This window comes from Manacus candei, unplaced genomic scaffold, assembly GCF_025592945.1.
Source record: "Manacus candei isolate 608988 ecotype Guabito, Panama unplaced genomic scaffold, ASM2559294v1 h1tg000035l, whole genome shotgun sequence".
Classification (NCBI taxonomy): Eukaryota; Metazoa; Chordata; class Aves; order Passeriformes; family Pipridae; genus Manacus; species Manacus candei.
Window position 1 is genome coordinate 5,051,947 of NW_026138083.1, and position 26,329 is coordinate 5,078,275.

Below are 26,329 nucleotides of genomic sequence, written 5' to 3' on the forward strand. Positions count from 1 at the left end.
GGAGGGTGTTTTTACTGCTGAACTGGAGACTCAACTTGAAGCCCCAGTCCAGGTGTTTGAGCTGACACTGGAACTTTGGCCACTGCAATTTCTTATTTACTTTGAGAAGCACTATTTTAGAACCAAGCAGTGCTTGATTCATCTACGTCTACAAGTGCTTCTAGATTATTTTAAAAAGAAGATAAGATTTTTCATTTCTTCTGTTAGTAATATCTTTTATTTCTTGCAAGTGAAAACCCAACAGCCCCAGAAAAGACCCCATCAGCAGTGCAGCTCAGAGCTAGATTATACCTGCAGAATAAACAGTTGTGTTGGCTCTTTCAACCATCTCCATGACCAAACCCTCATTTTGCAATCAGCAGTGATGCACAGTAGTCCTCTAATCCTCTTAACTTCTTTCACTCTAAAATTATATCTGATGCAAACAGGCTAAATCAATTTGAACACCTACACTAACTTTTCTCATGTCCTCGAGCACAGTAATAAAAATGAATTATTTCAGTACTCCTCTTAAGACAGTGTGCTTGAAAATTACTTCAAATTCTGTATAGAAAATAAAAGCTCTTATTTGGAGAAGGGGCTGTTGGAATGAAATGTGCTCTCAACACAACATTTTTTAGAACCCAGTCTAATTTTTGCTGTCATACCACTGCTTCTAAACCTGTATCCAGGAAATGTTTCACTTTATGAACTTTTGGAGATTAAAAAAAAAAAAGCACCAAACTTCTTTAATAAAAATTTTAAGCTGTCAAAAATATTAGTCAAAGCTTCCTCATGCTACTTAATGGTTAATGTCTTTTAGAGATGAAAGCAAGCTAAAAAAGATTCAGTGACAATATTGCATTAAATTAAGCACTCTGTTCTGTACCACATTCCTCCTTTTCATGCAAAATATTTAGAATTTTGGATTAATTAGTACAATAATTGTTTAGCTCTCTACTTAAGATCATGTCCAAAAAAAGAGACTGAGGTCCTACCTGGGCTTACAATGTGTCAAGATCTGGAACACAGAAGAGGTTTTCCAGCTCCCAAGCCAAACCACACTACTCAGGACATTACCCCTGGAAGGGGATTGCCATCCTCCTGTTACAGCTCTCTCATTCCACAGGAAAGGCTAAAAGGTTCACTGAGCCAGAAGGAGAAAACCACACACAAATCTGACCATGGGCTAAACCACTCTTTTCAGGCCCAAAGGGCTCTTTTCACTCCTAAAGTTAGAAGTCTTAAAAGGAAGTCTGTCAGCTCATACCACAACTAGCAAATATTATTACTGTTGATACTGCTGTTATGTTCTGAGTGCAGGATTTGTAAATTTTTTGACACAGTTCTAGAAGTCAAATTGCTTTTTTTAAGTGGCTGATAGTAGCTCATACTAAGACAACTCGTATACTAGGGAGAAAAGAGAGTATTTTTTACCCTTTTACAGCATTCAAAGTGTAAAAATGCTTTAAAGTGATCTTTCAGATTTTATTCTCTGGAACAAATGGAGGTTTCTGGATGCTTGCTCAAACTGTGTAAAGCCTACCCAAAGGAAGGCAGTTTTCATGTGGTTTGTTCTTTCCTCTTCCTTAATTCCTCGAGGGCAAAATTAACCACAGTGTAGAGGAAACCAACCTCCACAACAATTGCATCTTGGGCATTAATGACTATCTTTGGTTTCCCCCAGGGAAAGCAAGGAGATGCGTGCCAACCAGGCTAAAATATCTATGGAGAACAGCAAAGCCATAAGCCAAGACAAATCCATCAAAAATAAAGCTGAAAGAGAGAGGTAAGTATCAGATCTCCCTTCCTGAGGAGAGAATGCTGTCAAATGCTGACAGGGGAACTCATGGATTAATTCTATTAAAACCACACTTTTATGCATGGAAACAAGGTCTAATGATTATGCTGAATATATTTTTAGATGACTGCTTTAGAAAAAATAATGATTTTTCTCGTATTTATCCTTTTAATAAATGTAATGCCTTGATCATCTGTGACTGACTAGAGCAGGTCTAATCACAATTACATTGAAACACATCTGTGAGGCGTTTAATGATTGTACTTCAAGTGCATTATCCTCTTTTGCTTTTTAAGTGAAATGAGGGCCTTACTAAAAAGGGAGTGAAAGCAGAGCCTACATGATGTCTCATAAGCCTTCAGGGTTTCCCCTTCACTTTGGGCTTGCCATCTGGCTCAGTCTTTCCTCTTTTACGTTCCCTCCTTGGCACTGGGCTATTTTGGTCAATCAGCTTGAACCTGTTCGTGCTGAACTGAGTCCCTGGAGTGTTGCACACTCCCAGCTCATCAGGAGGATGAGTTGTCAGAGCCCGTGGTAACTGTGTGCTTTGTTTAATGTCAGACCTCACTAATGACTCTGAGATAAAGCTGTTCCCAGATCTGAAAGCAGGCGAAATGCAGTTCTGGTTTTCAGGCTTTGTCATTAGGCTGATTCACCTCTTTGAACTATTTTTGTCCTCTTTCATGACAGAAATCTTAGGAAGAGACACTTTGCATTTAGGTATTTTATGTAAATATTAACTATATACTTATCTTTTTGCTTAAATAGCAGCTTTAAGAATAACAGCATCGATAAGCTGTAATTTTACGTATGATCATCAGATGATTTTTCCCACTGTTAAGAGATGCAGCACTTTTTATATACAAAACAAATTGAAGGCAGAGTGCAGCAAGGGATGCACAAATGAATTAAACTTTCCTTAAAGTTTTGTCTACCACTCTTGAGTGAGGGGAAAAGCAAACTTCATTCACAACAGCCAAGTTTTCAGTCATGCTGTTAATGTAAGTGTAAAGGTGTGTAGCCCTAGGAGTGTACTATTTGCCACTAGTCCCACATGGTACAGATAATCCAAACCCAAAATGTACCTTAAGAGTTTAGGATTCTACTCTGTTGTAGCTTTTGTGTTTATATTTTTCCAATGAGTCTTCATGGACAACATTTGCATTTTTTTTTAGGCGAGTCAGAGAACTGAACAGCAGCAACACAAAAAAGTTCCTGGAAGAGAGAAAAAGGGTAACGATAACCTTGACCAAGTCACTGGGAACTATTTCTGGATATTCTTTTTCACTTCTCTGTGTTGGGAATCCAGCTCTAGTAGATTTTGTCTTTGCTTTGTTCCACATAACGTGTAGCATGGAAGACCTAACATCTATGTAAGATGAATCTATTTCAAATTAACAGAATTACTATTCATTCTTGTGCTTGGTAATTCTATGTATTATATGCAATATGTGTAATATATCTCTATTAATGTATTAATAGCTTTTCTTAAGCTTGGGTGATAGGCCTCCTGTGATGTTTTGTGCCATCTAAATGGGGGGTGACAGTATATATGTGTATATGTTTCAAGTAAGTTTTTATTTTACTTGTTAATGACGTGTTACATTCCCCACCCAATTATTTTCTCTCAATTACAGCTGGCAATGAAGCAGTCAAAGGAAATGGATCAGTTGAAAAAAGTTCAACTTGAGCATTTGGAAGTCTTGGAGAAGCAGAATGAGCAGGTACCTTCTTTTAAAGGCTTAAAAGAAAAGCAAGGTAGTGAAAACAGTAACCAGAATCAGGCTGAGTAAGAATGCTCCTAAATGTGAGTCTTTACCAAAATGGGGACAATGACCTTGTTCACGGTCACTCACCTGCTTGGGGAGTCCAAGTGAAGAGGTGAGGTGACGTAAATATTGATAGAGCACCAGATTTGTTTCAGATAAGCACGTGGCAGCTGAACTGCTCAGCCAGAGTCTGTCCTTGCAGCTGTTCAGCCACATTGATACTCGTTAGCGAGACGTGACAGTCGTACAAGACCCGGCATATCCATTGTAATTGCTCTCAAAAAAAGTACCTCAAGCAAATCGGTTTCCTTCCTTTTGGAACTTAACGTTTCTAGTGCTGACTGGAAAATTCGAGGTGAAACATGCACAGAGCATCTCTGAACTCTTAAGAGACAGTGAGTTTGGACTGAATTCTAGAGATGTATAGTAGCATGGGGAGTTTTATCTGTACTAGTACACCCTTTCCTAATTAAAATACCATATTATTTTCTGCTAGTTTATAAGCTCCCCCTTTTTTTTTTTTTAATTGAAAAACTACTTGGCAAGGAAAGGAAAATTCTAATCTTATTTCTGGTGGAAGCAACACTATTTTCTGAGCAGATCCCTTGCTGAAAGGTTGAGCCAGAAGAGCTGTAATAAGTGCAGGGACTTGCAGTACTGCACTTACAAATGTAAACTGCAAGGGGAATATACCCAGCAGTTCAGTGAGGTGAGAGAGAAGGGGAGCATTTAATACCCGTTACTTTCAAGGGTTATGTACTTACTACTTTGTTTATTAAATGTTCAGAACTTGAACTCTCTGGAAAACATAACATGAAGTAAAGCCATCTTGCAGGGGAAGAGTACATGCAAATCAAGTATTTCCACTGCCAGGAGAGAGTCCTACAGCCCCAAAAGCTGCAGCCTGGGTAACTTCTGGGGGGGGTCACAGCATGTAGGATCTCAGGTGGCTACTGCTAGCAAGCCCCAGCCACCAGGGCTCTGTCTTCTGATCACCCCACCTCCCTTCAGAACGACAACCACACGTTCTGTTCCCTCACAGGAACATTCTGCAGAGACCATCTGAAACATCCAGCGTGAATGGATCTGTCAGTCAGTCTGCTCCTGGGCAATATCAAAAGGCAGGACCCAGGGGAGCCAGGGCCTGGGGGAGGACACTGGGATACAGCAGATCTGTAGCATCACTGTAGAGAGCATGACAGTTGATAAAAAAATGGTGGGCTTGATCCAGACGTGGGTGTAATCAGTTGTTTCTTTCCATTGGCTTCAGAGAGCTTTGGATACATTTTTAAAAGCATAAGGACAAGAGAGAATGATTGTAGTTGTGCCTTTAACCATAATGTGATAACCATGTTGTGTATAGGGGAGGGAGGCAGGTGGGAATAGGTGTGAGTCATTAAAGGAGTCACCTCTTTGAGCAACTAGATACTTCCCTCACCTGGGGTTACAGCTTCTGCTGCTGAGTGATGGTCCAGCCTACGTGGGCTTGCTCATACGCCATTTCGGGGCAGGGACGGAATCAGCTTAAATCAGCAGTGATTAAATGGAGTAAACTCATCCACAGGCTGGTTATCACTTCTGTGTGGGCATGTGGTGGCCTCTGCCACAGGGGGAGTCCTCAACGGCTTTTTAACTCACTCTGATTTGATCCATCAGAATATATATTTTTGCACGTGCTGTTTTGACCGTTTCCTTTTAGCCCCCAAAAGTGCATCAGTGCAAAACCCCAGCTGGTTCTGGTTTCACTGTGATACACATTGATGTGTAAAAGCTAGTTGGATCCAGATAAAGGTGGTATTTGTTTAATGATCATTTCAAAGCTTTTTTTTTTCCCCTGATCAAAACAAGGCAAGAAAATTTTCATACAAATATACAATGTAGAAAAATAGAATTATGGGTGGAAACAGCCTTCAATATAAACTGTTGTGAATTTAAATTTGTTTTGTTTTGTGTATGTTTTTCTTGCATTAATTTCTCAATCTCACTTCAGTTTTCATTCATTTAATTTGCTTCTTGTTGTATTACTCAATTTTGACATTATTATTTTTGTACAAACAGCTTTTGAAATCCTGTCATGCAGTCTCTCAAACACAAGGTAGGATGGACGTATAATAAGCAAACTATTATTTCAGTGTGCTTTCCTTCTAAATTAAATCATTATCATTGGAGCCCTCCTTGTAAATGCAACCATTGGGAAGTGCCATTGACATAGTGGACACAATGTTAATCTTGTTTGCACACAGATATTTGAGCCTGACACAATATTAACAGTATTTTGTGCTTTAGCATCTCAAATTCAGATGCATAAGAACAGGGATGTGCAGAGGAAATATTCAGAGATTAACTTGTACATTAGCTGCTGTTACTGAAAGATCTGCTTAGAGTTCTGAACTGTGTGAGAGTGTCTGTTGATCTAAGAAAACTATTTTAGTGTTAACATACGTATGATTACCTGCTAATGCTGATAGTCAGACAAAGGGTACCCACATATATTAGCATAGTAATAAAAATAAGTAATTCCACGCTAAGAATAGCAAAATATAGAATAGATGGCTAGAAATAGCTTCCTAGTGCCTAAGGAAGAGAGGCTTCCAGCACTTTAAAATTCACTTCAAATTCCAACATTTTACAAGGTATGGCAATTCCAGTTGTGATGTGGCTGTGCTGCTGTGGCTCCCTAAGTAATCCTTACTGACAAGAAATCTCTGTTAACCCCTGTCTTACCAAGGGAAAGAGCTGCACTGGGCTTGAACGTCCCATGGTTACAGTACTGCCTCCTCTGAATTACTCTCTTGAATTGATAACATCTTGCACCGCTGACAGCACCCACTTCAGCAACATCTATTTATAGACACATAATGATGAAAAAAAGCATTCATTAGGCTAGGAAAAAATTATTTTTGTTCTTGAAAGCGGAGTCCACTGGCTGTCCCTCACTTCCTGGGCTCGCTGTGGGTTCAGTGCTGCCTTCCAGAAGGTTCATCTTCCAGTGTTGTGCTTGAGTGTTCAGGTCGGAATGCACTGTCTGAACCAGGCTCAGACTGGCAAAACCAGGCACCCTGGTCCTGTGCTATATGCTAATGTGTTCTTTGAAGCCAGGTTCTCTCTGCAACAATTCTGTACACAATACATTGGCAGAATATATTTATAGGACGCTGTGTGCCAGTAGTTAAGTCACAAGCCTAAAACGTGAAATGTGTGAGTCACTAAGAAACAACCACAAGGTTTTGTTTCATCTGGAGTTTCATTTCACACACAGGCAAAATCCAGCCAACATCTCAGAAGAGGTTGTCCATATTGATTTATTTGTTATGTTTCCATGTTTTCATGTTAAAATTATTTCTTCATTACTTTCAAACTTTTAAGTCATTTAAATGGAGAGCGTTGATTAATTTTTAATCATATTTATGACAGTTGCTTTGCTATTATCATAATTACTTTTTTCCCTAAGATGATGATGATGATGATGATTAAGAAAGGACAGGGCTAGATTTTTCAAGAAGGCAGGTATGTCACATCTACATAAATCCACATTTACCTTGCAAAAGGAATAGTGGTGCATCTCATTACTTTAGACCTGCATTTGCCCATTTTCACACATGCAAATATGTGTTTGCACATACAGAATAGATGAGCCCTTAAGTAGGAGCTTGTGTAGCAAAGTTGCCTGTCTAAGCAACATTTAAAACTTTTTTTGGAACAGAGTTTATTTAAGTCAAGTCCCTTAACCATTATTCCCTGCATGACAGATGCGGAGCAGTTACACCAAAGAAAATATTAGCTTGGGTTGTCTCTTCCTAAACTTGTCCTAATGCTCAGGAGTTTGATTGTAAAGATAGGTGGATTAGATTGCTCTCTGGGTCAATTTATTCAGGGTCCTTGGAGTTATGGATTTAAATAACTTCCCAGATTCAGAGGCCTCAGGGAAAATGAAGATGCTGACTCCCAGTTCCTTTAAACTACAGAGTTTCAAACAAAACACTGTAACAGGAGGAGAAATTGTGCCTCTGTGTGTATATGAGAGAGGGAGGGAAAGGAATTAAAAAAAACGCCCTCTAAGAGGGGATTCCCAGGCCAGTTACCATTTATACACAGTACTTTAACTCTGCCTGCAAAGCCTCAGGCACACAGAGTTTATAGCCAGATCTGGCATATATTCATTGCTGTATTTTGCATAATGCATTTGGATACAGTTTCAGGTGGATTCAGTGTGTGTAATCCCATGAAGCATATAGCAGTAGTCTAATCCTGAGATGAAAAACACCCCCTCTGTAATCTTAAGGATCTCCAGGCCAGATGGAGATTATTTTTAAAAAAATTAATACTTAAAAAATTACTGTTCAAAAAAATCTTACCTACTGCAAGGAATATGTTACACTGATGGATTTTAGTCATTCCTTGCCTTTATGAAAGAAATATGTCCAGATTATAGATGAAGTCTCTAAGAATTTCAGAAATTAACACGTCAGAGTACTCATAGAACAGCGGTAAAGAATACATTCCCAAAGACATGTCCTGTCAGGAGAAACAGTCAAATTGGCATCTACCTGGCATTGTTCCTCAATGCTGGGGCTTCTGCATTTTACCACACACTGTAGAAAGTCAACCCATGAGTCCTGGAATAGGATCAAAAATATTCCCCATGAATTTGTAGATATAAGGATTACACCTGATTTTGAAAACAGAATGACACGGGGGAGGCTGAGGGGTGTAAAAATAATGTCATTATATATATATATATCAGTGTGTTTTGCCTGTATTTCACTCAGACACTGTCATGTAGAACGTGTGCTTCATTCTGAACAAAAGGTCTAATGCGACGCTTCATGCGGTTATTTTGGATTGCAGGCAAAGGAGATGCAGCAGATGGTGAAGCTGGAAGCAGAGATGGATCGCAGGCCAGCAACAGTGGTCTGAAGCCTCAACAAGCAAATTGAAGTTGGAGAACACAGCATCCTTTTAAAATGAGAGCAAAATTCAAAATAACGTTGCTGAGGTTGAAAAGTGGGCTTTTTCCTTTTTTTTTTTTTTGTTTTGTTTCTTTTGTTTAGTTTTTAAAAGGGGTTTGTTTTGGTTCTTTGTTTTTAATATGTAAAGTGTAGCTATGGACCACCAAGTCTTAAGGTTTGCATTATTTCTTTTTTTTAACACTGGGCACTGAATTTCCTTTGTTGGATTTCTGTAAGAATCTCCTTTGTTCAGAAAAACCCCAACCCGAAGATGAAGACAGTTTTTTAAACCCCGTCCCTGTGTTCCTTCCTGTGTCCTCAACAGGCAGCTTGCCTGCACCAGAATTACACAATCAGAGCCTCGAAACACAACAGATACTTTTGACATCATCTCAAATGGCAACAAAAAACCTGTAGTCGAGTCATGTTATTTACCATTTCTGTTCTCATGTGTGATACCTTGTGTAGAAACCCCCCTGCTGCCAGATCCCGACAAGCAACAACTCGCCAGATGCTCAGCACCTCATGTCATCGAGCCCACTGAACTGGATCTTATGCCCAGTCACCCTAATAATCAGGATAGTAAGGAGCTGAGTTTGGGTGATTATAAATTATATTCCGAGGTATTTTCCAGGCAGCAGGCAATTGAAAGGTAACTGCGTGTATTCAGAAGTACAATATGTACAAAGTCATCGGCCAAATTCATCAGCTGCAACAGTAACTTGACAGGATATTTCTGCAGCCTAATGATGTCATTCACAAGTGCCATATCAACTCTGTCATAATGTCTGAGAGGAGCCCATATCCTGTAAAAGTTACTGCAGTGGATAACCTGAGGGAAATACAGTGTATTCGTGCCAAAACTGATCAGTGCTCTAAGGAATTACATTTTAGGCACTTTAAGAAAAGTTTACATCCTACATTGCTTGTATAGAAATTGCATTTTGATCCTGTTGCTGTAGATCCCAGATATTACAGTTCATTGTAACTTAAAAGATTGTTTAAATGGCTTTTGGCAAAAAGTTTGTAACTGTGAAAATGTAAAAAGTATTTATACACTTGGGAATTACAACATTGTAGAAAATCACATACATGTTGCCACGTGATAAAAATTAGTAAACAGAAATGCTAAGAGTATGTTTGCATGTGATACAAATGCTACTAAGACTGTAATGCCTACTATATGACCACAGTCATGCTACTAGCTGGTAAATACTGAGTAAATGTATGGCACAGAATATTGTTTGATTAATTACAAAGACTTTTAGCATTACAAGGTCTCTATATATATGTGTGTATATTAATTACGTGGGCATTCTTGATACTTGTAGTAAAAGAAAAGTACATAACTAATTTAATTTTACACAGAAGTATTTATGCAGATTTTCAGAATTTCATATCAGGAATAACCTTTTTATGTCCATTAGATATAAAAACCAATTTGCTAATGTGTTAATTTGCATGTTTCCAGAGCTTGCTGTAGTTATATTGCAAAACAATGCATGTAAGCATTCCGCTTGGAATTTGTCCATGCTGCCAATTCAAAGATGACTGCATGGAAAACTGGTAGTTTAGAACAAATCAGATTCCTGATTTCAATGTACTAAGCACCAATTACTTTGTTGTATATGCTTGTACAAACAAATTCTACATATTCCTATAAACAAAATAAATGAAAAGAGATAATTATGTTATTGTCAGTCCTGAGATGAAACTTTCAACTTCTCTAATAAAAAACTTAAAAATTCAAATCCTTTAGTTTTGACTGCAGTGAATTGCAGGGCGGTGGTATTATTAACTGCAAATTTTTAGCAAGTTGTATTTCCTGTAAAAATGTGCATAGTGTAAATATATTTCTATCACAGCTTATTTAGTCAAAGGAGTCTTTTTTTTTTTTTTTTAATTTTATTTAAGTGATAGAAGCATTGTGCAGCATTGGTCCTGGCAGCACTAGAGGTCTACCCCAGTACAGTGTAGCAGCACTGCCTGGAGATGCAGCAGCCTGAGTCCAGTGTAGCAGCACAGCTTTGAGAATGCAGCTGAGGCAGAGGTCAGTGAGTCTTGAGGTGTTTAAAGCAGGGTTTAAACCAACCTGTGATGCATATTCAGAATTCCCACTCTGATGCCACAACCTACGGAGGCATCTCCTGCTCCTTATAATGTTTTAAAAGACAAGCTGTGTGCTGGGAGCAGCTCTCCCTGCTCCCTAAGCCGGTCTCAAGTGCTGGATGGAGCTGGGAGCAGCAGTGTTTTCAGACCACGTTGGACAGGATCTGGCATCTCAAACAAGGCATTTTTTTTTATTATGGTTTTTTTTGTTAATTAAAAATGTCTTCTAAAACACAGCTGGTGGAGACAGTGCCAAGAGCTGGAATTTTATACCATTACCTACCACAGTGGTTTCTAGCCAGTAAAGAGAAGCAAATAACAGACCAGATACAGAGGGAACTTGGATGGTGAAGCATCTTAGGCTCACTTACAGCCTGGCTGGAAAACACTGCCCTACCTGTTAAAGAAATAACTAGAAATGAAGGGCTTGGGTTTGGCTCACATCCCTCTCTGAAAAAAAACAAACCTGCCTGTCTTACTTCCCTGGCAAGTGTCCTATCCATCAGGGGGAAACACGGGTTTTGGAAGGCTAGAAAATACTGTCCACAGTCCCCGTTTGAGTCTGTGCTCACTGCTCAGCCAGGAGCCAGGCATTTGTCAAGTCAGAGAGAAAATGGGCTTCTGTGAAACTGCAGAGCAGGAAACCTCAGCTCCCAGCACTGATGCCTATTTTATCCGTTGACAATTTAGCATAAAATGCAGGCAGTAATTTGAAATTAAGTGATGAATTTTGTCAGCTAAGTATTTTGAAATACTGTTTAAGTAGTATTTGATTCAAAAATTATTTGAAGTTTGGCCGCTAATGTAATGAGGTGAGAATTTCCATTGAGATGAAATAGGCTAATCAATTTGAACATTGATACCGAGTTAAAGCAGTTTAAAATGTCATTCCCTGCCAGGGTGATGGATTCCACTTCAGTGAAATTTCATCGAGGGAAGTGGCAGATTCTCCCTCTCTGAATCTCTTGAGATAAATTCAGCTCAGCTGTGATGGGGAGGGTCACGACACCCTGGCCTCACAGGCAGCCCGCTATTCTTTCACCTCCAGTAATTTGGGGGTTGGTCATTAACTTAACTATTTCCAGGTGGGGGGCTGTTCAACACCTGCACCGCCTGAGTGCAGTTAGACTGCGTCACTAAAGACCCAAAATTCCCCTCGGGGGCTGATTTCCTTGTAGACTCCGCATGCTGTTGCCCACGGGCTGCCTGTGAAACCGGCTGCAAGTGGCAGAGACATCCCAGAGGAGCCAGTCGGCCAGAAAACCCTGTTCCTGCTGGATGTGCCAGCAGTTGTTCCAGGGCTGTGGCCCCGCTGTCACCGTGCTGCGTGCTCCTCCCGAGGAGGCTGGTAAGAGTTATTGCTGCCTGATAGTTGGGGGTAGGTAGCAAGGGGGATTCAGCCTTCAGAGACACCCCCAGCTGTGGGGACTGGTTGTATAAGGGCAGGTTGGGGGTCTAGTTCCATGTGATCCAGTCTGTGACCATAAATTGGCCCCAGTCACAGCATTTCAGGGCAGGTAATGCTGCACTGGCTCCCTCAGGTGAGACCTTTCTGCTCTGACCATGTTTTGGGGCTTATTTGGTTTTAGGAAATCTTAGGCCTTTCCCTGTTTTGCCGCAGAGAACAGAATAAACGTGTCCCTGCAGGCTGGAAGCGGCGACTGTCCCCGGAGCTGAAGGGTTTTTTGTTGTGCCGTGCAGCTGGCGGGTGCTGGGAGAGCCGCGGTGCCGTGCCGTGGGTCAGGCTTGCCTGTGCCTCCAGCACAGCTGCTCTCTCCCAGCTGCTCCCTGTGGTACCCTGGTTGCAGGGGCAGCTGCTCAGAATCGTGCATTTGGAGGCTTAGAAGCTACCTAGAAACCTCAATAAGTCTGGAAATTAAATAGGGGACTAGAGGAGGAAATAGAAGGTAGTTAAATACCGGGCTCATCAGTGGAGGAACTGAGGAAGCCAGGCACTACAATTGCCACAGAAATATAGTTTGTTACAGTCAAAGAGACTTGTATATAAGATTATATTTTTTCCTTTATACAGTCCCTTGAACTTATTATCTGTAGGTTAATCCTGTTTTACAACCAACACAGGTCTGACTCTGTTGGGGCAGGGGGCAGGATTGACTCTTTATCATGAAACAGGAGAGAGAGGAAATGGTCAGAATATATTTAATACGTACAGCAAGCAGAAAAGGAATTTCAACGTTACAGTTACAAAAATCAATATGTTCCTTCAGTACCTGCTTTTATTTTTGAAGAGCTATTTCCCAGCAAGAAAGCCCCTATCTGCAGGTCTGTGCCCTGGCAGAGAAAGGGCAGCTGTCCACAATCAGAACTCACCTTGCAGTCCCTGCTTCTCAAAACCTTGGACCGTTTCCTCCAGACGCCTTTTCCTGAACTAGAAATGGGAATTGGTGAATCCGCCACAGATTCCGAATAGCTGCTGTCCCTTTGGCTTTTAACCTAAAAAAAAAAAAACAACCATCCTCGGCGTAGGGTTTGCTGCTCCTGGGACCGGTGTCGCTGTAAATTGTAAATAATCGGATGTGCTTCTGGTCCCGGGGCGAGGGTGGCAGCGCGTTAAAGCTCCAAAAAAAGCTCCTGATGAGAGACGGGAGGGGGGGAAAATATTTCACCGTCGCATCACCCGGCGAAAGGAAGAGCGGGGATGCCCCGGAGCGGCCTCCAGCCACCGCCTCGCACCCCCGGGGGAGACCAGCAGCTCACCCGGGCTGGCAACGCGCCTTCTGCCCCCGCAGACCTCTCTGCCGAGAGCCCGGGGTCCGGCCCAGCCCCTGCCCCCGGGCTTGGAGGGAGGGAAGGCAGGCGCCGTTTGACGAGCACTTGAGGGGCCCCAACAGCACCGCACACCCGGGGCGGGGGCGGGCAGCCCTCCCTGCTCGGGGAGGGGGTGCGCTCTTATCACCCCACCTCACAGCCCCTTCTCCCCTCAGCGCCGGGCAGGGGCAAACCCCTGTGAGCCCCGGCACAGCTGGCACTGTCCCCCCATCTGAGGTGCGCCCCGGGTGTCACGTCCTCCCTGCTTCCCCAAGACACCCCACCGGTCTTGGTTTTTGTTCTAATGCACCTTTCTCTGGGCTGTCGGGACCTACGGGATGGTATGTTTTATGTTACAGTAGGTGTTATGGTTCGTCGCGACATCTTAGAGCTCAGGTGTGTCGGTGGCCGCTCACAAAAGGCTGCGGGATTGCTCCTGACCTTGCCACACAAAAATAGCTGCACGTTTCCTTCTAAATTAACACGCGAAGCAGCTGTTCGGCTTCACCGAAATTAGTGACGCTCCGCGAGCAGCCGGCTGGACCAGATATCCCCTCCTCCATCCCCCCTGCCCCGGCGGCCGGGCCCTGGGGCGGGAGGGACCCGGCCCCGCTCCCACCGCCGGCCCTGCCCGGGGGAGCGGGGGGCGCTGGGGGTCAGCCCCGCTCCGCTCCAGCCGCACGTCGGGGCGGCCCCAGGTCCCCGCGGGGATCCCCGGCAGCCCCTCCGCGGAGTCCCCACCGCCGGAGGGTGGGAATCCCTCCTCCCCGCCCGGCCGTGCGTACGCCCCGTCCCTCGGCGTGGGCGCCTCCATCAGCTCCGCCGGCATCTCCCCTCCTCCTCCTCCTCCTCCTCCCCGCACACCCACACACTTTCCCCGTCCCTCCTCCCCGCCACTCCGCAGCAGAGTGCTTTTGCAGCCTGTGCGGCTCCTGAGAAAGGAGGTGTGCAGCTTTTTTTTTTCTCTCTCCTTTTTATTTTTAATTGGTTTTTTTTTTTTCTTTTCTCCGGAGCGGACCCTTTGGGAGGAGCAGCTGCAGCAGCCGCGGCCACGCCGGGACCGAGCAGGGAGGATGGCCGGGGGGCGCCTCCCGGGGCTGCTTCTCCTCTTGCGTGAGTACCGCGGCGGCGAGTCGCGACAGGGAGCCCTGTCGCGATGGGGCAGCCCCTGGCGCTGAGACAGACCCGGCGCTGTTCGAGCACCGGTCCCACATCACCGCCCATCGGCTGCCCCATCTCCGCTACCTGCTCTGTCGCGACAGGGACGCCCCGTTGCGATAGAGGAGCTCACTCCATCGGGCTCAGGGGTGCCGGGGGTGTTCAGGTGAGCCGGCAGAGGCTTGGGGCGAGGGGCCCATCGCTGCCGGGCTCAGCCCCTCTGTGCCCGCAGACGCCGCGGCTCGCCTGGCCGCCGAGCAAGAAGTTGAAAACCTCTCCGGGCTCTCCCCTAACCCCGAGAAGGACATCTTCGTGGTGCGGGAAAACAGGACGACGTGTCTCATGGCCGAATTCGCCGCCAAGTTCATCGTCCCCTACGACGTGTGGGCCAGCAACTACGTGGATGTGAGTGGGGGCCGGGGGCGGCGGGGCGGCCTGGGGGGCTCCCGGGGCTCCGGCAGGACCGGGGATGGCACGGGACACACACACACATCCGCCGGTACTTTGGGAAAGTCCTGTATCCCCTCCGAGGATTTGCAGCCGGGGCAGTGGGGGGGCCGTGGGTTCCCGGAGGAGCCCCGGGGCCGTCCCCCTGAGCCCCCGCTCCCCGTTTCCAGCTGATTACGGAGCAAGCCGATATCCCGCTGTCACGGGGCGCCGAGATGAAGGGCAAGTGTGGCACTAACGAGTCGGAGCTGGAGCTCTCCTGGCTGGAGCAAGCGTACACCCTCAAACTCTTCTTCCTGAAGGTACGGGCTCCCCCGCACGCCCAGGAGCTGGGGAGGGGGCGCGCCGGCGTTGCGGGGTCCTGACCAGCCCTGTCTCGGCAGGAGGGGCACAACACGTCCCGGGGGCCGGAGGCGTTCTGGAGGCTCAGCCGGATCCAGTTCACCTACGACACCTCCGAGCGCACCTACTTCAAGGACGCCGTGAGCCGTAAGCGCCCGGGGGACGGGGTTTAAGGCGGATCCCGGGGGTCTGGCGGGCACCCCGCGGGCTACTCGCCTAGGCGCAGCTTAACGGGGAAGACCTATACCCGCCCGACAGAGCCGGGACTAACTGCCGGGTTTAAACGGCGAACTATTTTTTTGTGTCCCCCCTCCCCTTTTTTATTGTGTTTAATGACCGCGGTTGCCGTGGGAGGAGAGCCCAGCTCTGCCCGTGTGCTGCGCTGCCCCAGGCTCTCCGGCGGGACCCAGGGCCCGAGGGCGTGGGCAGGGGGCCACCTGGGCTGAAAAAGCTTGTCTCCTCTCCTCTGGGAGATGGTTTTTAAGGTTAATTATTTCCTCACTTCTGATGGTGGTTGAATAGGTGGGAAGGCAGCGCTTTCCCAGGATAACTATGAGATTGACATCAGTATCATACTCCTACACACCTCTGCACCCAGCAGCCTCCTCTTTTCTCGCTGGGTTTCCGTTCTTTTGGCTTTCATTTTGTTTTTATTTCATTTCTGCTCAGAAATTAGTTGTCTTGTATCAAAAACTGAAATACTGTCATCTGCAAATCGTTCTTCCTCAGGATTTTCAAACTCCAGTGAGAATAGCGGGCTAAGAGTTTGTGCTGTAAGATACAGTAGATATGGGGCTGTTTTCCCATCGGTGTTTCTACTGTTTGAGTCCCCAGAACACGGTGGTGGCCATGCCTCATCAGCTTCTGCCAGTGTGAAACACTGATTGCTTTTCTGTGCTGCTGGAGGGGAACAAAGGGCTGCAGAAGAGCGGGAGGTGGAAGGCATCCCTCATTCCACCTTGCTGAGCTGCATTCGGCCTTCGTTTGTGAAACGAGCTTGACGGGAAAATATTTTATTGTAACTTACACTTGGGTGAAATGATCACGTTGTTGTTTCAGGAAAGGCATTATGGCCTGTTTTGCTTTGTAGCGTGGTCCCCAAATTGCATTGCTCCTTCCCACCTGAATTCCGAGCTCAAGTGCGGCCGCAGGAATTGCCGCTTCCCAAATGTGGGGAGTATGAGCACAGTCCCAGGCTAAAACTTGCACGTGTGTCAATAGAAACCATTCCTCCAGCTCCACGGGCCCCAGGTCCTGCGGCAGGAGCGCAGGCGGCGGTGCTGTGGGAGCAGCAGAGCGCGCGGGCGCCGCATTGCGCACCGGCTGCGCTCCCGCGTGCTCGGTCCATTGCCTTTGTCACTTGAGTCACCTCGGGCCCCCGGAGATGGGACCTGACCTCTGTTTGTGTCCCTTGGCCAGCCGGGAAGCACACGGCCAGCTCGCACCGGCTCTCGGCCCTGGTCACCCCCGCTGGGAAGTCCTACGAGTGCCAGGCCCAGCAGACCATCTCCCTCATCTCCAGCGACCACCAGAAGTCGGTGCAGCTCCTGCTGTCGGAAGTGCGGCTCCAGCCCTTCGACATCCCCGCGGATTTTGTCTTCAGTGAAGGTAAGGTGAAGGCAAGTCCTGCGTCCCCAAGATGCTGATGCCACCGTGGCCTTTGGGGATGTTGCGATGTACTGAAGGAATTTGTGTCTCACCTTTATCAGAGCACTATCCTCTCACTCCAGCTCCCTTACCAGTGCTCCCTGCAGTCCCTCCAACCCATTCCCTGCCTCTGTGGCCCTCCAAAAACCTTTACAAATTCAACCTAGCTGCTAAATCATGGCCTGCATGTACGTTGGCTTCTGTGAGGACTTGTAGAGCCAGGTTGCCAGCAAACCGGTCCCTGGGGAGTCCTGCAAGGCTTAGGTGTCTCCCCTGCAGCACAGAAGCTGCTTCAGCACAGCTCCAGGGGTTTTTTAGGGCTGCTGCACACCGAGGGGAAAACCTGGAGCTGTGGTGGCAGGAGATACTTGGGATGCATATTGCTGGCTTCAGTTTGATTTATGGTCATTGTGAGGGTGAAGGAAGCATAACGGGGACTTCAGTGAGGTGCCTCATATGCCAAACACAAGGGATGTCATTGCTCTTCTTGGGTTTCTCTAATGGTAATGGTGGATAAAAGACAATGTAAGTTAAGGCGTGCTGTTTGTATCAAAGGGTTGTACTGGAGCCAGCAGCAATACTGCCATGGGGCAGAATTCCTGCAGTTTTGCCTGCCTTTATCCTGAGGAACCCATGGTGCTCCTGCTCCCTGACTCCCCCTTGGCTTTTCCATCAGGTTGAATGAGGGAATGCAAACATGCTTACCTGAATTAGGTGAGACTAGTCCCCATTTTATAGCACTACCTTATCAAATTAGTTAAGTCCATCAGCGTAACAAGATGCAAATAAAATATGTAATAGCCAAATCTTTTAATAACGAGCTAGAAAATGGTGGTGTTATTTTCAAGCCCAGCATTAATAACGTGGGGCTTCATTATTTTGCATGTGGGAAATACATTAGCACACAATAAAAACCCAGCAGTGACTGCAGAGCTGAGCACTTGCACTCATGACTCGCCTCCTCTCACCGAAGGAGTAAATCCGTGCTGTTACGTGTGCTGGCTCTGGCAGAGCTCTGCGTGGCTGGATTACTCATGGTAGGGCCAGTGTAGTATGGAGTAGGTTTTACATGTGGGCAGGTGCTGGAGGCTGAGAAAAGCATATTTAAAATATGCAGGTTTGGACTCTGTTTGAGCTGCTGTGTCTCTGTGATACCAAACTAGAGAAGTCTGAGAGCTCCCAGCTAAAACAACAGAACTCAGGGCTCATTGCCGAAGGAATCTACCTGCCATTTTCATGATATGCTCTTTCCTGTCAGGCAGTAAATTTGTTGCTCTTTTTTTTCCTTTGTTGTAGTTTTTTTTTTTTTTCTTTTTCTCCAGGACACAAAGAGACCCTGGTTGGTTTAGCAGTCTTTAAACCTGTGTGGGCAATTCCTCCTCCAGAGGAAAGCGCAGCTTCTCTCTTTGTCAGGCTTCGTTTTTTTTGTTGTTGCTGCTCTCCTTATTCAATTACCTTTCTTTTTGTCGAATTCCACTGGAAGTTAAATAGCAGAGAGCACCTGGAGAGGGTGGTCAGAAGTGCCTGAGAGGTCATTTATCAGTGAAGCTTCACACAGTCCCCACCAGCCGCGGCGACGAGCTTGTCCGCGGCACACGCATGGCAAAACACGATCCTTTGTGGGGTCTGAGAACCACTGCCAATCTTAAATTACAGTAATTAGCCTTCTCCTTTTTGGTTCATTAATTTCCCATTAGGTAAAATTCCTATTAATTATGAACAAGCTACAGAACACTTTAAAATATTTTAGAATAGGGAAAGAGACCCGCTAGAGCAGAAGGATCACCGAGACGCAGGAGGGTCAGGGCCCTTTCACCACAAAGGAGTGGGGGAAAGGTTTTTTCTCAGTAGTCCTGACACTGTTCTGCCAGGGATAGATTAAAAATCTTGTAGGTACTGATTGGATTGCTTTTATTTTTTTGAATGCTTAAACTCATGTGCTAAAGTATCATTTTTCTTTTTTTTTAAAGACACCACTTCCAACCTTCACAAATCCAAATATATATATATATATATATATTTATTTTATGTTTTTCAATATAGAAGCAGCAGAACATTTTTTTTCATTCAGAGCTTGGTAATTTAATTTTTTAATGGGGAAAATGTTTATATATTTTCAGCTTCAAAGATGAGTAAAAAAGATGAGCTGGATCAGGAGGGTGCGAGGAGAACATTTAAACTGACGAAAGAACCCCAGAGAAATTGCCAGCTCTTTTGATTTTTATGTCTATATGTGCAAATGTAATGCATTATGGTGGAAAATACAAAGGGATACAAAGGCTGAGAATTAGAGACTGGGATCCTGGGAGGTCTCAACTTGGTCTCAACTCCCTCTGAGCCACCCCAGTTGAGGGCCACATTTTCCCAAGGGTCCTTGGCACCAAGGTGTGCAACCACATTTAAAAAAGCACCTGATCTTTATTTTTTTCTTTTCTTTTTTTTTTTTAAATCTAATTATTTATAAACACCCACCTCAAAAATCCATCTTGTCATGCCCATACATAACTGGCCCGTTTTGTCCATCCCTTTGGACAAATCCCCGTGCCAATCCTCAGGCTGGCATTTGCGGCTGCCGGGAAGGCGCCGTGTGTGTGTTGCTGCTGTTTGCTCTGCAGAAGGATCTGAAACAAGAAAATGGGCCTGTGAGGTGGTTTCGTAGCCCTAGTACAGAAATTGGACGAGCACTCACCATAGAAACGGCGGCAGTGTGTGAGCCTGGTGCTGCAGCGCAAGAGAACAATGAGCAGTGTACCTAAACGCCTCCTTTGTATCCGTCTGCAGCCCGTGCTCCGTGGGGCAGGGACCAGGGACTGCGGGGTGGCACCTCTCGGGGGAAAAAGGGGCTGCCCCGCTGTGTTTGGGATGCGGCAGAACTCCAGCCTTACCCCAACTTTTAAGGGAATTAAATTTGCCAGGGACCGTTTTGCTTTCCTGGACTGAGGGTAGATCCCATTGGTTTGGGAAATTTTGAGATCCCTCTGACCTGGAGCAAAATATGGGTGAAAATTTACCAGAAAGGGCCATTCTCCTGCAGGATCATTGATTTAAAAATAGATAGCAGTTCCCAATGCAGTGGTGTTTCATTTGTCGTGCATAACCAGCCCACCTGCCCACACTGTGCTTGGTGGGGTTGAATGTCTGAATCTGTGTCTGCCATGAACTTCATGCAAACCCTTCTCCCCTCCTGCTCCCTCTTTGCCTTTTCCTTGACCAGGAACGATACCTTCTGCCTGTCTCCCCGCAGTGTTGTGCCCCTCAGTGCCTATGGGGTGAAAAATGCTGTATAAATGTAAAGTATGTTGTTACAAATGTGAAAATGTTTTTGTTTGTTGCAAAATGGCACGTTTTAACGTTATACTCGTGTTAAAATACAAAATTCATCCTCCTAGCAGTGAGCACCTGGAGAGCCTGAGTCCTGCTGCTGGTGTGTTTGTGCTGAGCACTTGCCAGTACCTCTGTGCTGGGTGGCCCCCAGCCCCATTCCCGTTCTCCTCACAGTCTCCAAAGAGCCCAAAAGGGATGCCTGATGGTCTGCTCAAAAAGGAGAAGATGGATGTGTGTGGGGAGGAGAAGGTGCTGGGAAGGCAGGAGGCAGCTGGTGTGCAAGGCTGCCTGCTCTGCCCGGGGTGGTGCAGCGGGTCCAGCTGTGGAGCAGCATGTTTTGGGGTGAGCTGCTGGAGACTGCCAGCTTTGCTTTGCTTTTTCTTTTCTTTTTTTTCTTTTTTTTTTTTTTTTTAATCCTCTTAAAAAAGTGTCAGGATAAAGAACTATCTTCCTTGGCTGCTTGCAAGAGTTGACACCTTTTTGAGTTGTGACTCAGACACTTAAATACAACCGTGGCTTCTGTGGACACCAGAGCTCTGGCCACATCCTCTGGCATATTTTGTGCCCTGCAGCCAGTTTGCTTTGGCAAAAGCTGGGGGAATTCAAATGTTACGAGCAGGTGCTTTGGAGTTTGGTCCATTCTCTGCATCGCAGCAGTGGTGCTTTGCCTTCTTCACTGGCTGCAGACCCTCACATTCACCCCATTCTCCTGCAAATGCATCACCCTCGTGTAGGAAAAGGTGCACAAGCAAACCTGGTGTGTTTGAGCCAAGTGGAATGCCCTCAGTTGGTTTTACAGCAGGCTGCTTTCCATTTTCTGTAGGGTTTAAGCTAAACCACTTTCAAAGCAAAAATCAGAGTCCAGCTGCTGTGAACTCCTGCTAATTGGCACCTCAGCACACCCTGGCCTGTCAGGCTGTCTGTAGGTGGGTACACAGGAGCTCCTCCAGCATGGATTTTTCCCATGGTGTTGCTTTGTATCCACACGTGGGCAGCGGGGCTGTGGGGTTGGAGCACCCCTGGCCCCGCAGCTCTGCCCCGTGTGTGGCTTTTCCTGCAGTCAGCTCAGCCTGCTGGTGTGTCTCTGTGAGTTTGGTCAGGCCTTAGCGTCCTAAACTGGGAAGAATTTCATAAAGCACTAGAAACCCAACTTTGGGAGCTAAATAATAATAATCAGGATTTTTTGCCCCCCCCCTCCCCCCCTTCTCCTTACTACAAACAAACAAAACCCCTGCATTGCAGCAACTGCTGAATTGCCTGTACCACAGTCCTGGTGATTAATCACTCCTCTGGTGAAACTGTGAGCAACTGGAACCGAAAAGGACATTTTTTTTTGTTAGACTACATTTCACTTTTGCTTTTTTTTTTTTGTTTCACTCCATTTACAGCTTGAAACGTTTCCTGGTGGCACCGCTGTGAGCCTGGTGCTGGGAGGAGGCTCCGCTCCAGGACGCACTGGAACTCCTGGAGGTGCTGGCACTGCTGGAGACAGGTCCCTGCTGTCACCTCCAGCCTGGGCCTGGGGGGAGTGTCTCTGGGTTTTTCCTGCTCTTTAACACATGGCATTAGATTTGCAGAGCATTTGCTCTTCGTGGTTATTGCAGATCTCGATGTCCTGCAGTGAGCTGCCTGGGGAACCCATCTGGACAGTCTTTAGTGAGGGCAGGAATTCGTGGTGCCCTTTGTATTTGCTCATCTAACACTCAGCCTTTTTGTTTTTCCATTTTTTTTTCCCTAAAGTTTTCATTGTTTTCAGCACATTCCTAATACTATGAAGAAGATGATCAGGGGCCAGAGAACTGACCCTCTTGTACTATATAACGTTTTTTTTTTTTCCCCCAGAGTTAGAACTCTTGTTCTTTCTGTCCTGGCAGCCCCACCTCAGCAGTGTGGGCTCTGCCTGTCCATCAGCATGGAGAAGCAGCAATCCTGTGGGGAAAAAAGTACAGTCAGTCAGGCCTGCAGCAGACTCTGGAAGTGTAAGGGAACTGAACTGGGATTGCCAGTGTAATGTGTTTCCTGACCTTGGTGGCCTTTACAAGCACAACAGAAAAGTGTTTTCGCCTTGTGGCTGTGGTTATTAATATTTTCTAGAGGTTTATCAGACCATGGCAGAGACTCATCAGCAGAGGGAAGAACACTGGGGGGCTGGTGTTGTTTCTGCTCATCCTTTGCCGTGTTTGGTGAACAACACGAGGTGCCAGGATGCTGTCTGACCACAGACACACGTTGTTCTGCCAGGCTGGTGAACTCCCTGTGGGGAGCACATGGAAAGGGGAGAGCGATGCTCTTAAACCTCTGCCACCTTGCAGATGGAGGGGGGAAATCTCTGAATGATGTGGAGGGCAAGTCTGATGCACGATTAAAGTCTGAGTGACGTTGAGGCCTCATGATATCATATTTATAGACTCTATAATTAAATAAGCAAAGCAGATCTTCAGCCACAGTCAGGAGACACATACTATTGCTGTCCCATTCCCAGCAAGGCCATTGATGTGTGGCAGAGAGGTCTGAACAGGAGCTTATGGGCATAAAAGTGCTTTTTTTTACACTGTGTGGCTGGTTTGATAGATGTTACCTCTGCCTCCCTCCCTGTGTTGACTGTGATTTCACTTTCCTCCGAAGCAATTGATTTTCTCCCTGGGGCTCCAGCGATGGTTCTGTCACTGTCTCTCCTTGCTGCTGCAGCTGGTTTTGCTGTGCAGGGGCTCTCTCATGGAGCTGTGACTCCGAGGAGATCAGTTGGCCACTGCAGCAGTTCAGATTTGCAGGGTCTCATTCATGGCTCTCTTTTCCTTTTTTCCCTTTCCCTGCAGAACACAAGTGCCCAGTGGACCAGAGGGAGCAGTTGGAAGAAACCCTGCCTCTGATTCTGGGCCTGATCCTGGGCTTGGTGATCGTGATCACCCTTGGCATTTACCACATCCACCTCAAGCTGACAGCCAGCCAAGTGCAGATTCCTCGGGACAGATCTCAGTACAAGCACATGGGATAGGGAGCAGGATCGAGCAACCCGAGTATTCATCAGGTAGAAAAAGCAAAAGCACTTTTTTTCCTGTGGGTGAGGAAAGGTTATGGGGGGGCAAGAGATGGTATTCACAGCACCTCATGGTGAGCATTTCATGGGGACACGCAGGTCAGGGCCAGGCCTTCACTCAGTCAGGGCAGTCTGTAAGAGGACTCGGTGTCTGATGTGAGGTGTCTGTGGCAGTAGGTGGTTTGAATACCTTCTTAAGCAGCTGGGCTGATCATCTGGAAACAGAAATGCTTCACATGTCAAAGTTTAACATTGGGAGCAAAATTAGATTTTTTTTGTTCTTTTTTTTTTTTTTTTTTTTTTTAACCTCTCCCCTGCGCTGCTCTGGGAAGTGTTGAGCCCTCTCTGCTCCTGTCCATGCAGGGAGCAGGGCTGAGGGATAGAGTCCCTTCATTCAGGCCCTTTAATGAAGGGACTCAAACCACATTCCTAAGTTTGCACCCATGTTAAGGACAGCATGGAGGCAAATACAGGTGTGTTTTGAAAAAAAAAAAATTAAAGGTCAGAACCTGGAGCTGATATTAATTGGAGTAACTCCAGTGGAGCAGATCACAGTCAGCTGTGGAGCTGACCCCACACTTGAGATCGAGTGAAGAAAGTTTGTTTTTGCTTCTTGAGCCACATCTGAACTCAACTTTAAAAAAAAAAAAAAAAGTTTAAAAAAAAAAAGTATTGATACACAAATTATAAAGTGCCGTGCTACTGCAAGTCAACTGAGAAATGCTTCTGGCTGGACATCCTGCACGTATTGTGATTGTTGTTGAGATGTTACATTGCTACCTGCAACTGATATTTTCACAACAAAACAAAAAAAAAAAGAAGAAAACAGTAATGTTCAAGTTACTATGCAGATTATTCAGGTATAATCTAATGTAACAGAAAAAATATAAGGGAGTCCTCGAAATCTATCCTTAAATGTAGACAATTTTTAAAATTAATTAAAACATGTACATACATAATAACTTGATTTGCCTTCTTCTTTTGAAATGATGTAATGCTTTGTCCTAACTCCATGATACCTCATGGAATTGGTGCAAAAATACCTCTTGCTGAGTGGATGTTAAATGTAGGATTTATTCTAGCAGGAGTTTTGGAGCAGATGGTTTGGTGAAGATATGGTGGTGGTTCAGTATTCTGTGATTTGTTGGTTATTTTTAATATTACTCTAATCTCTTGGTTGCTTTTCTTACATGTTTTGTGGGCAATGGTGTTTCAATCTGGTACTGCCCAGTTTCCAGTGAAGCCTTTGACTTCCCTCAGCAGGAGTTAGTCCAGGCCTTGAGTTAACTTAGGGTATGCAAAATACTTTCTCGTTCTTTAAGCTGGTTTGATCCAAGCAGTGACTCAGACAACTGTCCTCTTTCTGCTTAAACCCAAATAATAATCAAAGAAAAACAGTAATTTCAATGCTGTGAAATGTAAGAGGAGAAACTTCACTGGCTTTTAATGCTGTAGCCTCCTCCAAAATTTACAGGTTTTTTTGTTGAAGGTGGATGCAGCACGAGCCTTCCTTTAGTCTTGTCTTATTCTTGGTCTCATTCCTATATATTATGCTTGGCTTTTTTTTTTTTTCTCATTTGGATTTAAGAAGCAAAATTATTGCGCTATTGGTGCTTGTGGCTTTGCCCTTTTCTTTCAACACTCCCGTGAAAGTGTTCTGGGCAGGCTTTAGCTGACCAAGTGCCACTGCCTACAATGAGCTGATTATTAAAAAAAGGTTGTTTTAGAGGCAGTTAGGAAAAGCCAAAGGTAGCAGGAGGGTGAATAAAAGGATTAAAGGTTCATCCTCAATAGAGAGGAGCCACAGTTATCAGCTTTGTCCTGCCTCACCCTTGTCTGCCCTCCAGCCAGAAAGGCTCTCCCAGCCAGCTCCCATCAGCCTGGCACATCTGCTCCTGTATTTGACATCCAAAAGAATAATGGGATTAAAAAAAAAGGAAGCAAACAGCTGAACTGCAGATGCCAGAGGAGCCCCTCCATGGTCGTTGTCTCCCGAACAGCACACTGTGGCCGGGTGGCTGCAGGAGCGGGATACTGGGATGGCCCCGTGTTTGAAGGCAGCGAAACCTGGGGCTTGGCTGAGCTGCCAAGTGTCACTGTAGGAGAGGGCAGTGGCTGAGGGATGGAGCTGCTGGCTGGGCATAATATCCCCAGGGTGGTTTGGGAGTTTGTGCCTTGCTCAGCTGAAGCTGCTGGTGGGTTTTAGCCTTCAGCCTTTGGCCCCGTTGTTGCTTCTCCCCCTGCAGAAGGTGAGCGAGACCCGCCTGGTGTAACTGGGAGATGCTCTCAAACATCTCAACATGTGGTTAAGGTGGAAAAAATGCTAATTTATGGCCGACTCTGCAAACTGATTTTAATTCACCCTGCAGTGACCCTGTCGGGGTGGTCACAGCAGGGCAGCTCACAGGAAGCTGTCCTTGCCTGATCCTGCTGCTTGAGCCCTGGCCAGTGCACTGAAGTGGGGCTGACCCCCCAAAAACTGGTGCAGCTCCTGTGACCCTCTGCCTACAAACATCAAGAACTTTTGTTGCTTTTCATGTCAGATGATGAAGGTTTCCCCTTAGGAAGCTCCTGGCATCACTTTCAGGTGGAGTGTGTCTGTAAGCTATTAGTTGCATGAATACAGTAATTAGTTTTGTTTGTTTTCTGAATTGATAGAAAATAATTTTTTTGTTGGATTGAAATGTTTTTCCCTCTCTTTTGGGGGGAAAAAGGAAATAGAAACAATAATTTCAGCTCACTGGCAGTTTGTGCCCCAGACTGATGTATGTTGTATAAAGGAAGTTATTTATGATGTTGGGTGAAAACCCTTTGAATATTTTAATCTTTTCCATCCTTTTGTTAATATTTACTGAATTTGATCTGAATTTTCCATTGCTTAAGGCTTTTCGAGCCTATTTATGAAAAAATTATTTATGAGGTTAAAACAGCTGTCCAGCTTCCCTCCTGCCCATTCAAGCTACAGCAGCATCTTAAGGATGGCAGCACTTTATTGTGA

At 45.6% G+C, this 26,329-nt stretch overlaps 2 protein-coding genes across 8 annotated transcripts in view; both read left to right on the plus strand.

Annotated features, from left to right (window-relative positions):
* The window catches only part of PLCB4 (phospholipase C beta 4), a 187,628-nt gene extending 177,379 nt beyond the window's left edge, over nucleotides 1-10,249 (plus strand). For 4 of the 6 annotated variants that reach the window (XM_051792777.1, XM_051792775.1, XM_051792774.1 and 1 more), the window contains 5 exons: nucleotides 1,667-1,768; nucleotides 2,956-3,013; nucleotides 3,418-3,504; nucleotides 5,608-5,644; nucleotides 8,398-10,249. In XM_051792777.1, the coding sequence (XP_051648737.1) occupies nucleotides 1,667-1,768; nucleotides 2,956-3,013; nucleotides 3,418-3,504; nucleotides 5,608-5,644; nucleotides 8,398-8,486 (373 nt within the window). In that variant the 3' untranslated portion in view covers nucleotides 8,487-10,249. The remainder of the gene's footprint in view (nucleotides 1-1,666; nucleotides 1,769-2,955; nucleotides 3,014-3,417; nucleotides 3,505-5,607; nucleotides 5,645-8,397) is intronic. The other 2 variants (XM_051792780.1, XM_051792779.1) reach the window with 1 other exon arrangement.
* A 168-nt stretch (nucleotides 10,250-10,417) lies between these two features.
* Nucleotides 10,418-25,449, plus strand: LAMP5 (lysosomal associated membrane protein family member 5). 2 transcript variants are annotated; one of them, XM_051792810.1, is made up of 8 exons: nucleotides 10,418-10,548; nucleotides 11,786-11,955; nucleotides 14,390-14,489; nucleotides 14,767-14,939; nucleotides 15,152-15,283; nucleotides 15,365-15,470; nucleotides 16,743-16,931; nucleotides 23,111-25,449. In XM_051792810.1, exons 3-8 carry the CDS (start codon nucleotides 14,450-14,452, stop codon nucleotides 23,287-23,289), a joined length of 819 nt encoding a protein of 272 aa, XP_051648770.1. In that variant the 5' UTR covers nucleotides 10,418-10,548; nucleotides 11,786-11,955; nucleotides 14,390-14,449; the 3' UTR covers nucleotides 23,290-25,449. The 2 variants fall into 2 exon arrangements, with proteins under 2 accessions (XP_051648770.1, XP_051648768.1); XM_051792808.1 differs by lacking the exons at nucleotides 10,418-10,548; nucleotides 11,786-11,955 and having other exon boundaries at nucleotides 14,228-14,489.
* The last annotated feature ends 880 nt before the right edge of the window (nucleotides 25,450-26,329 follow it).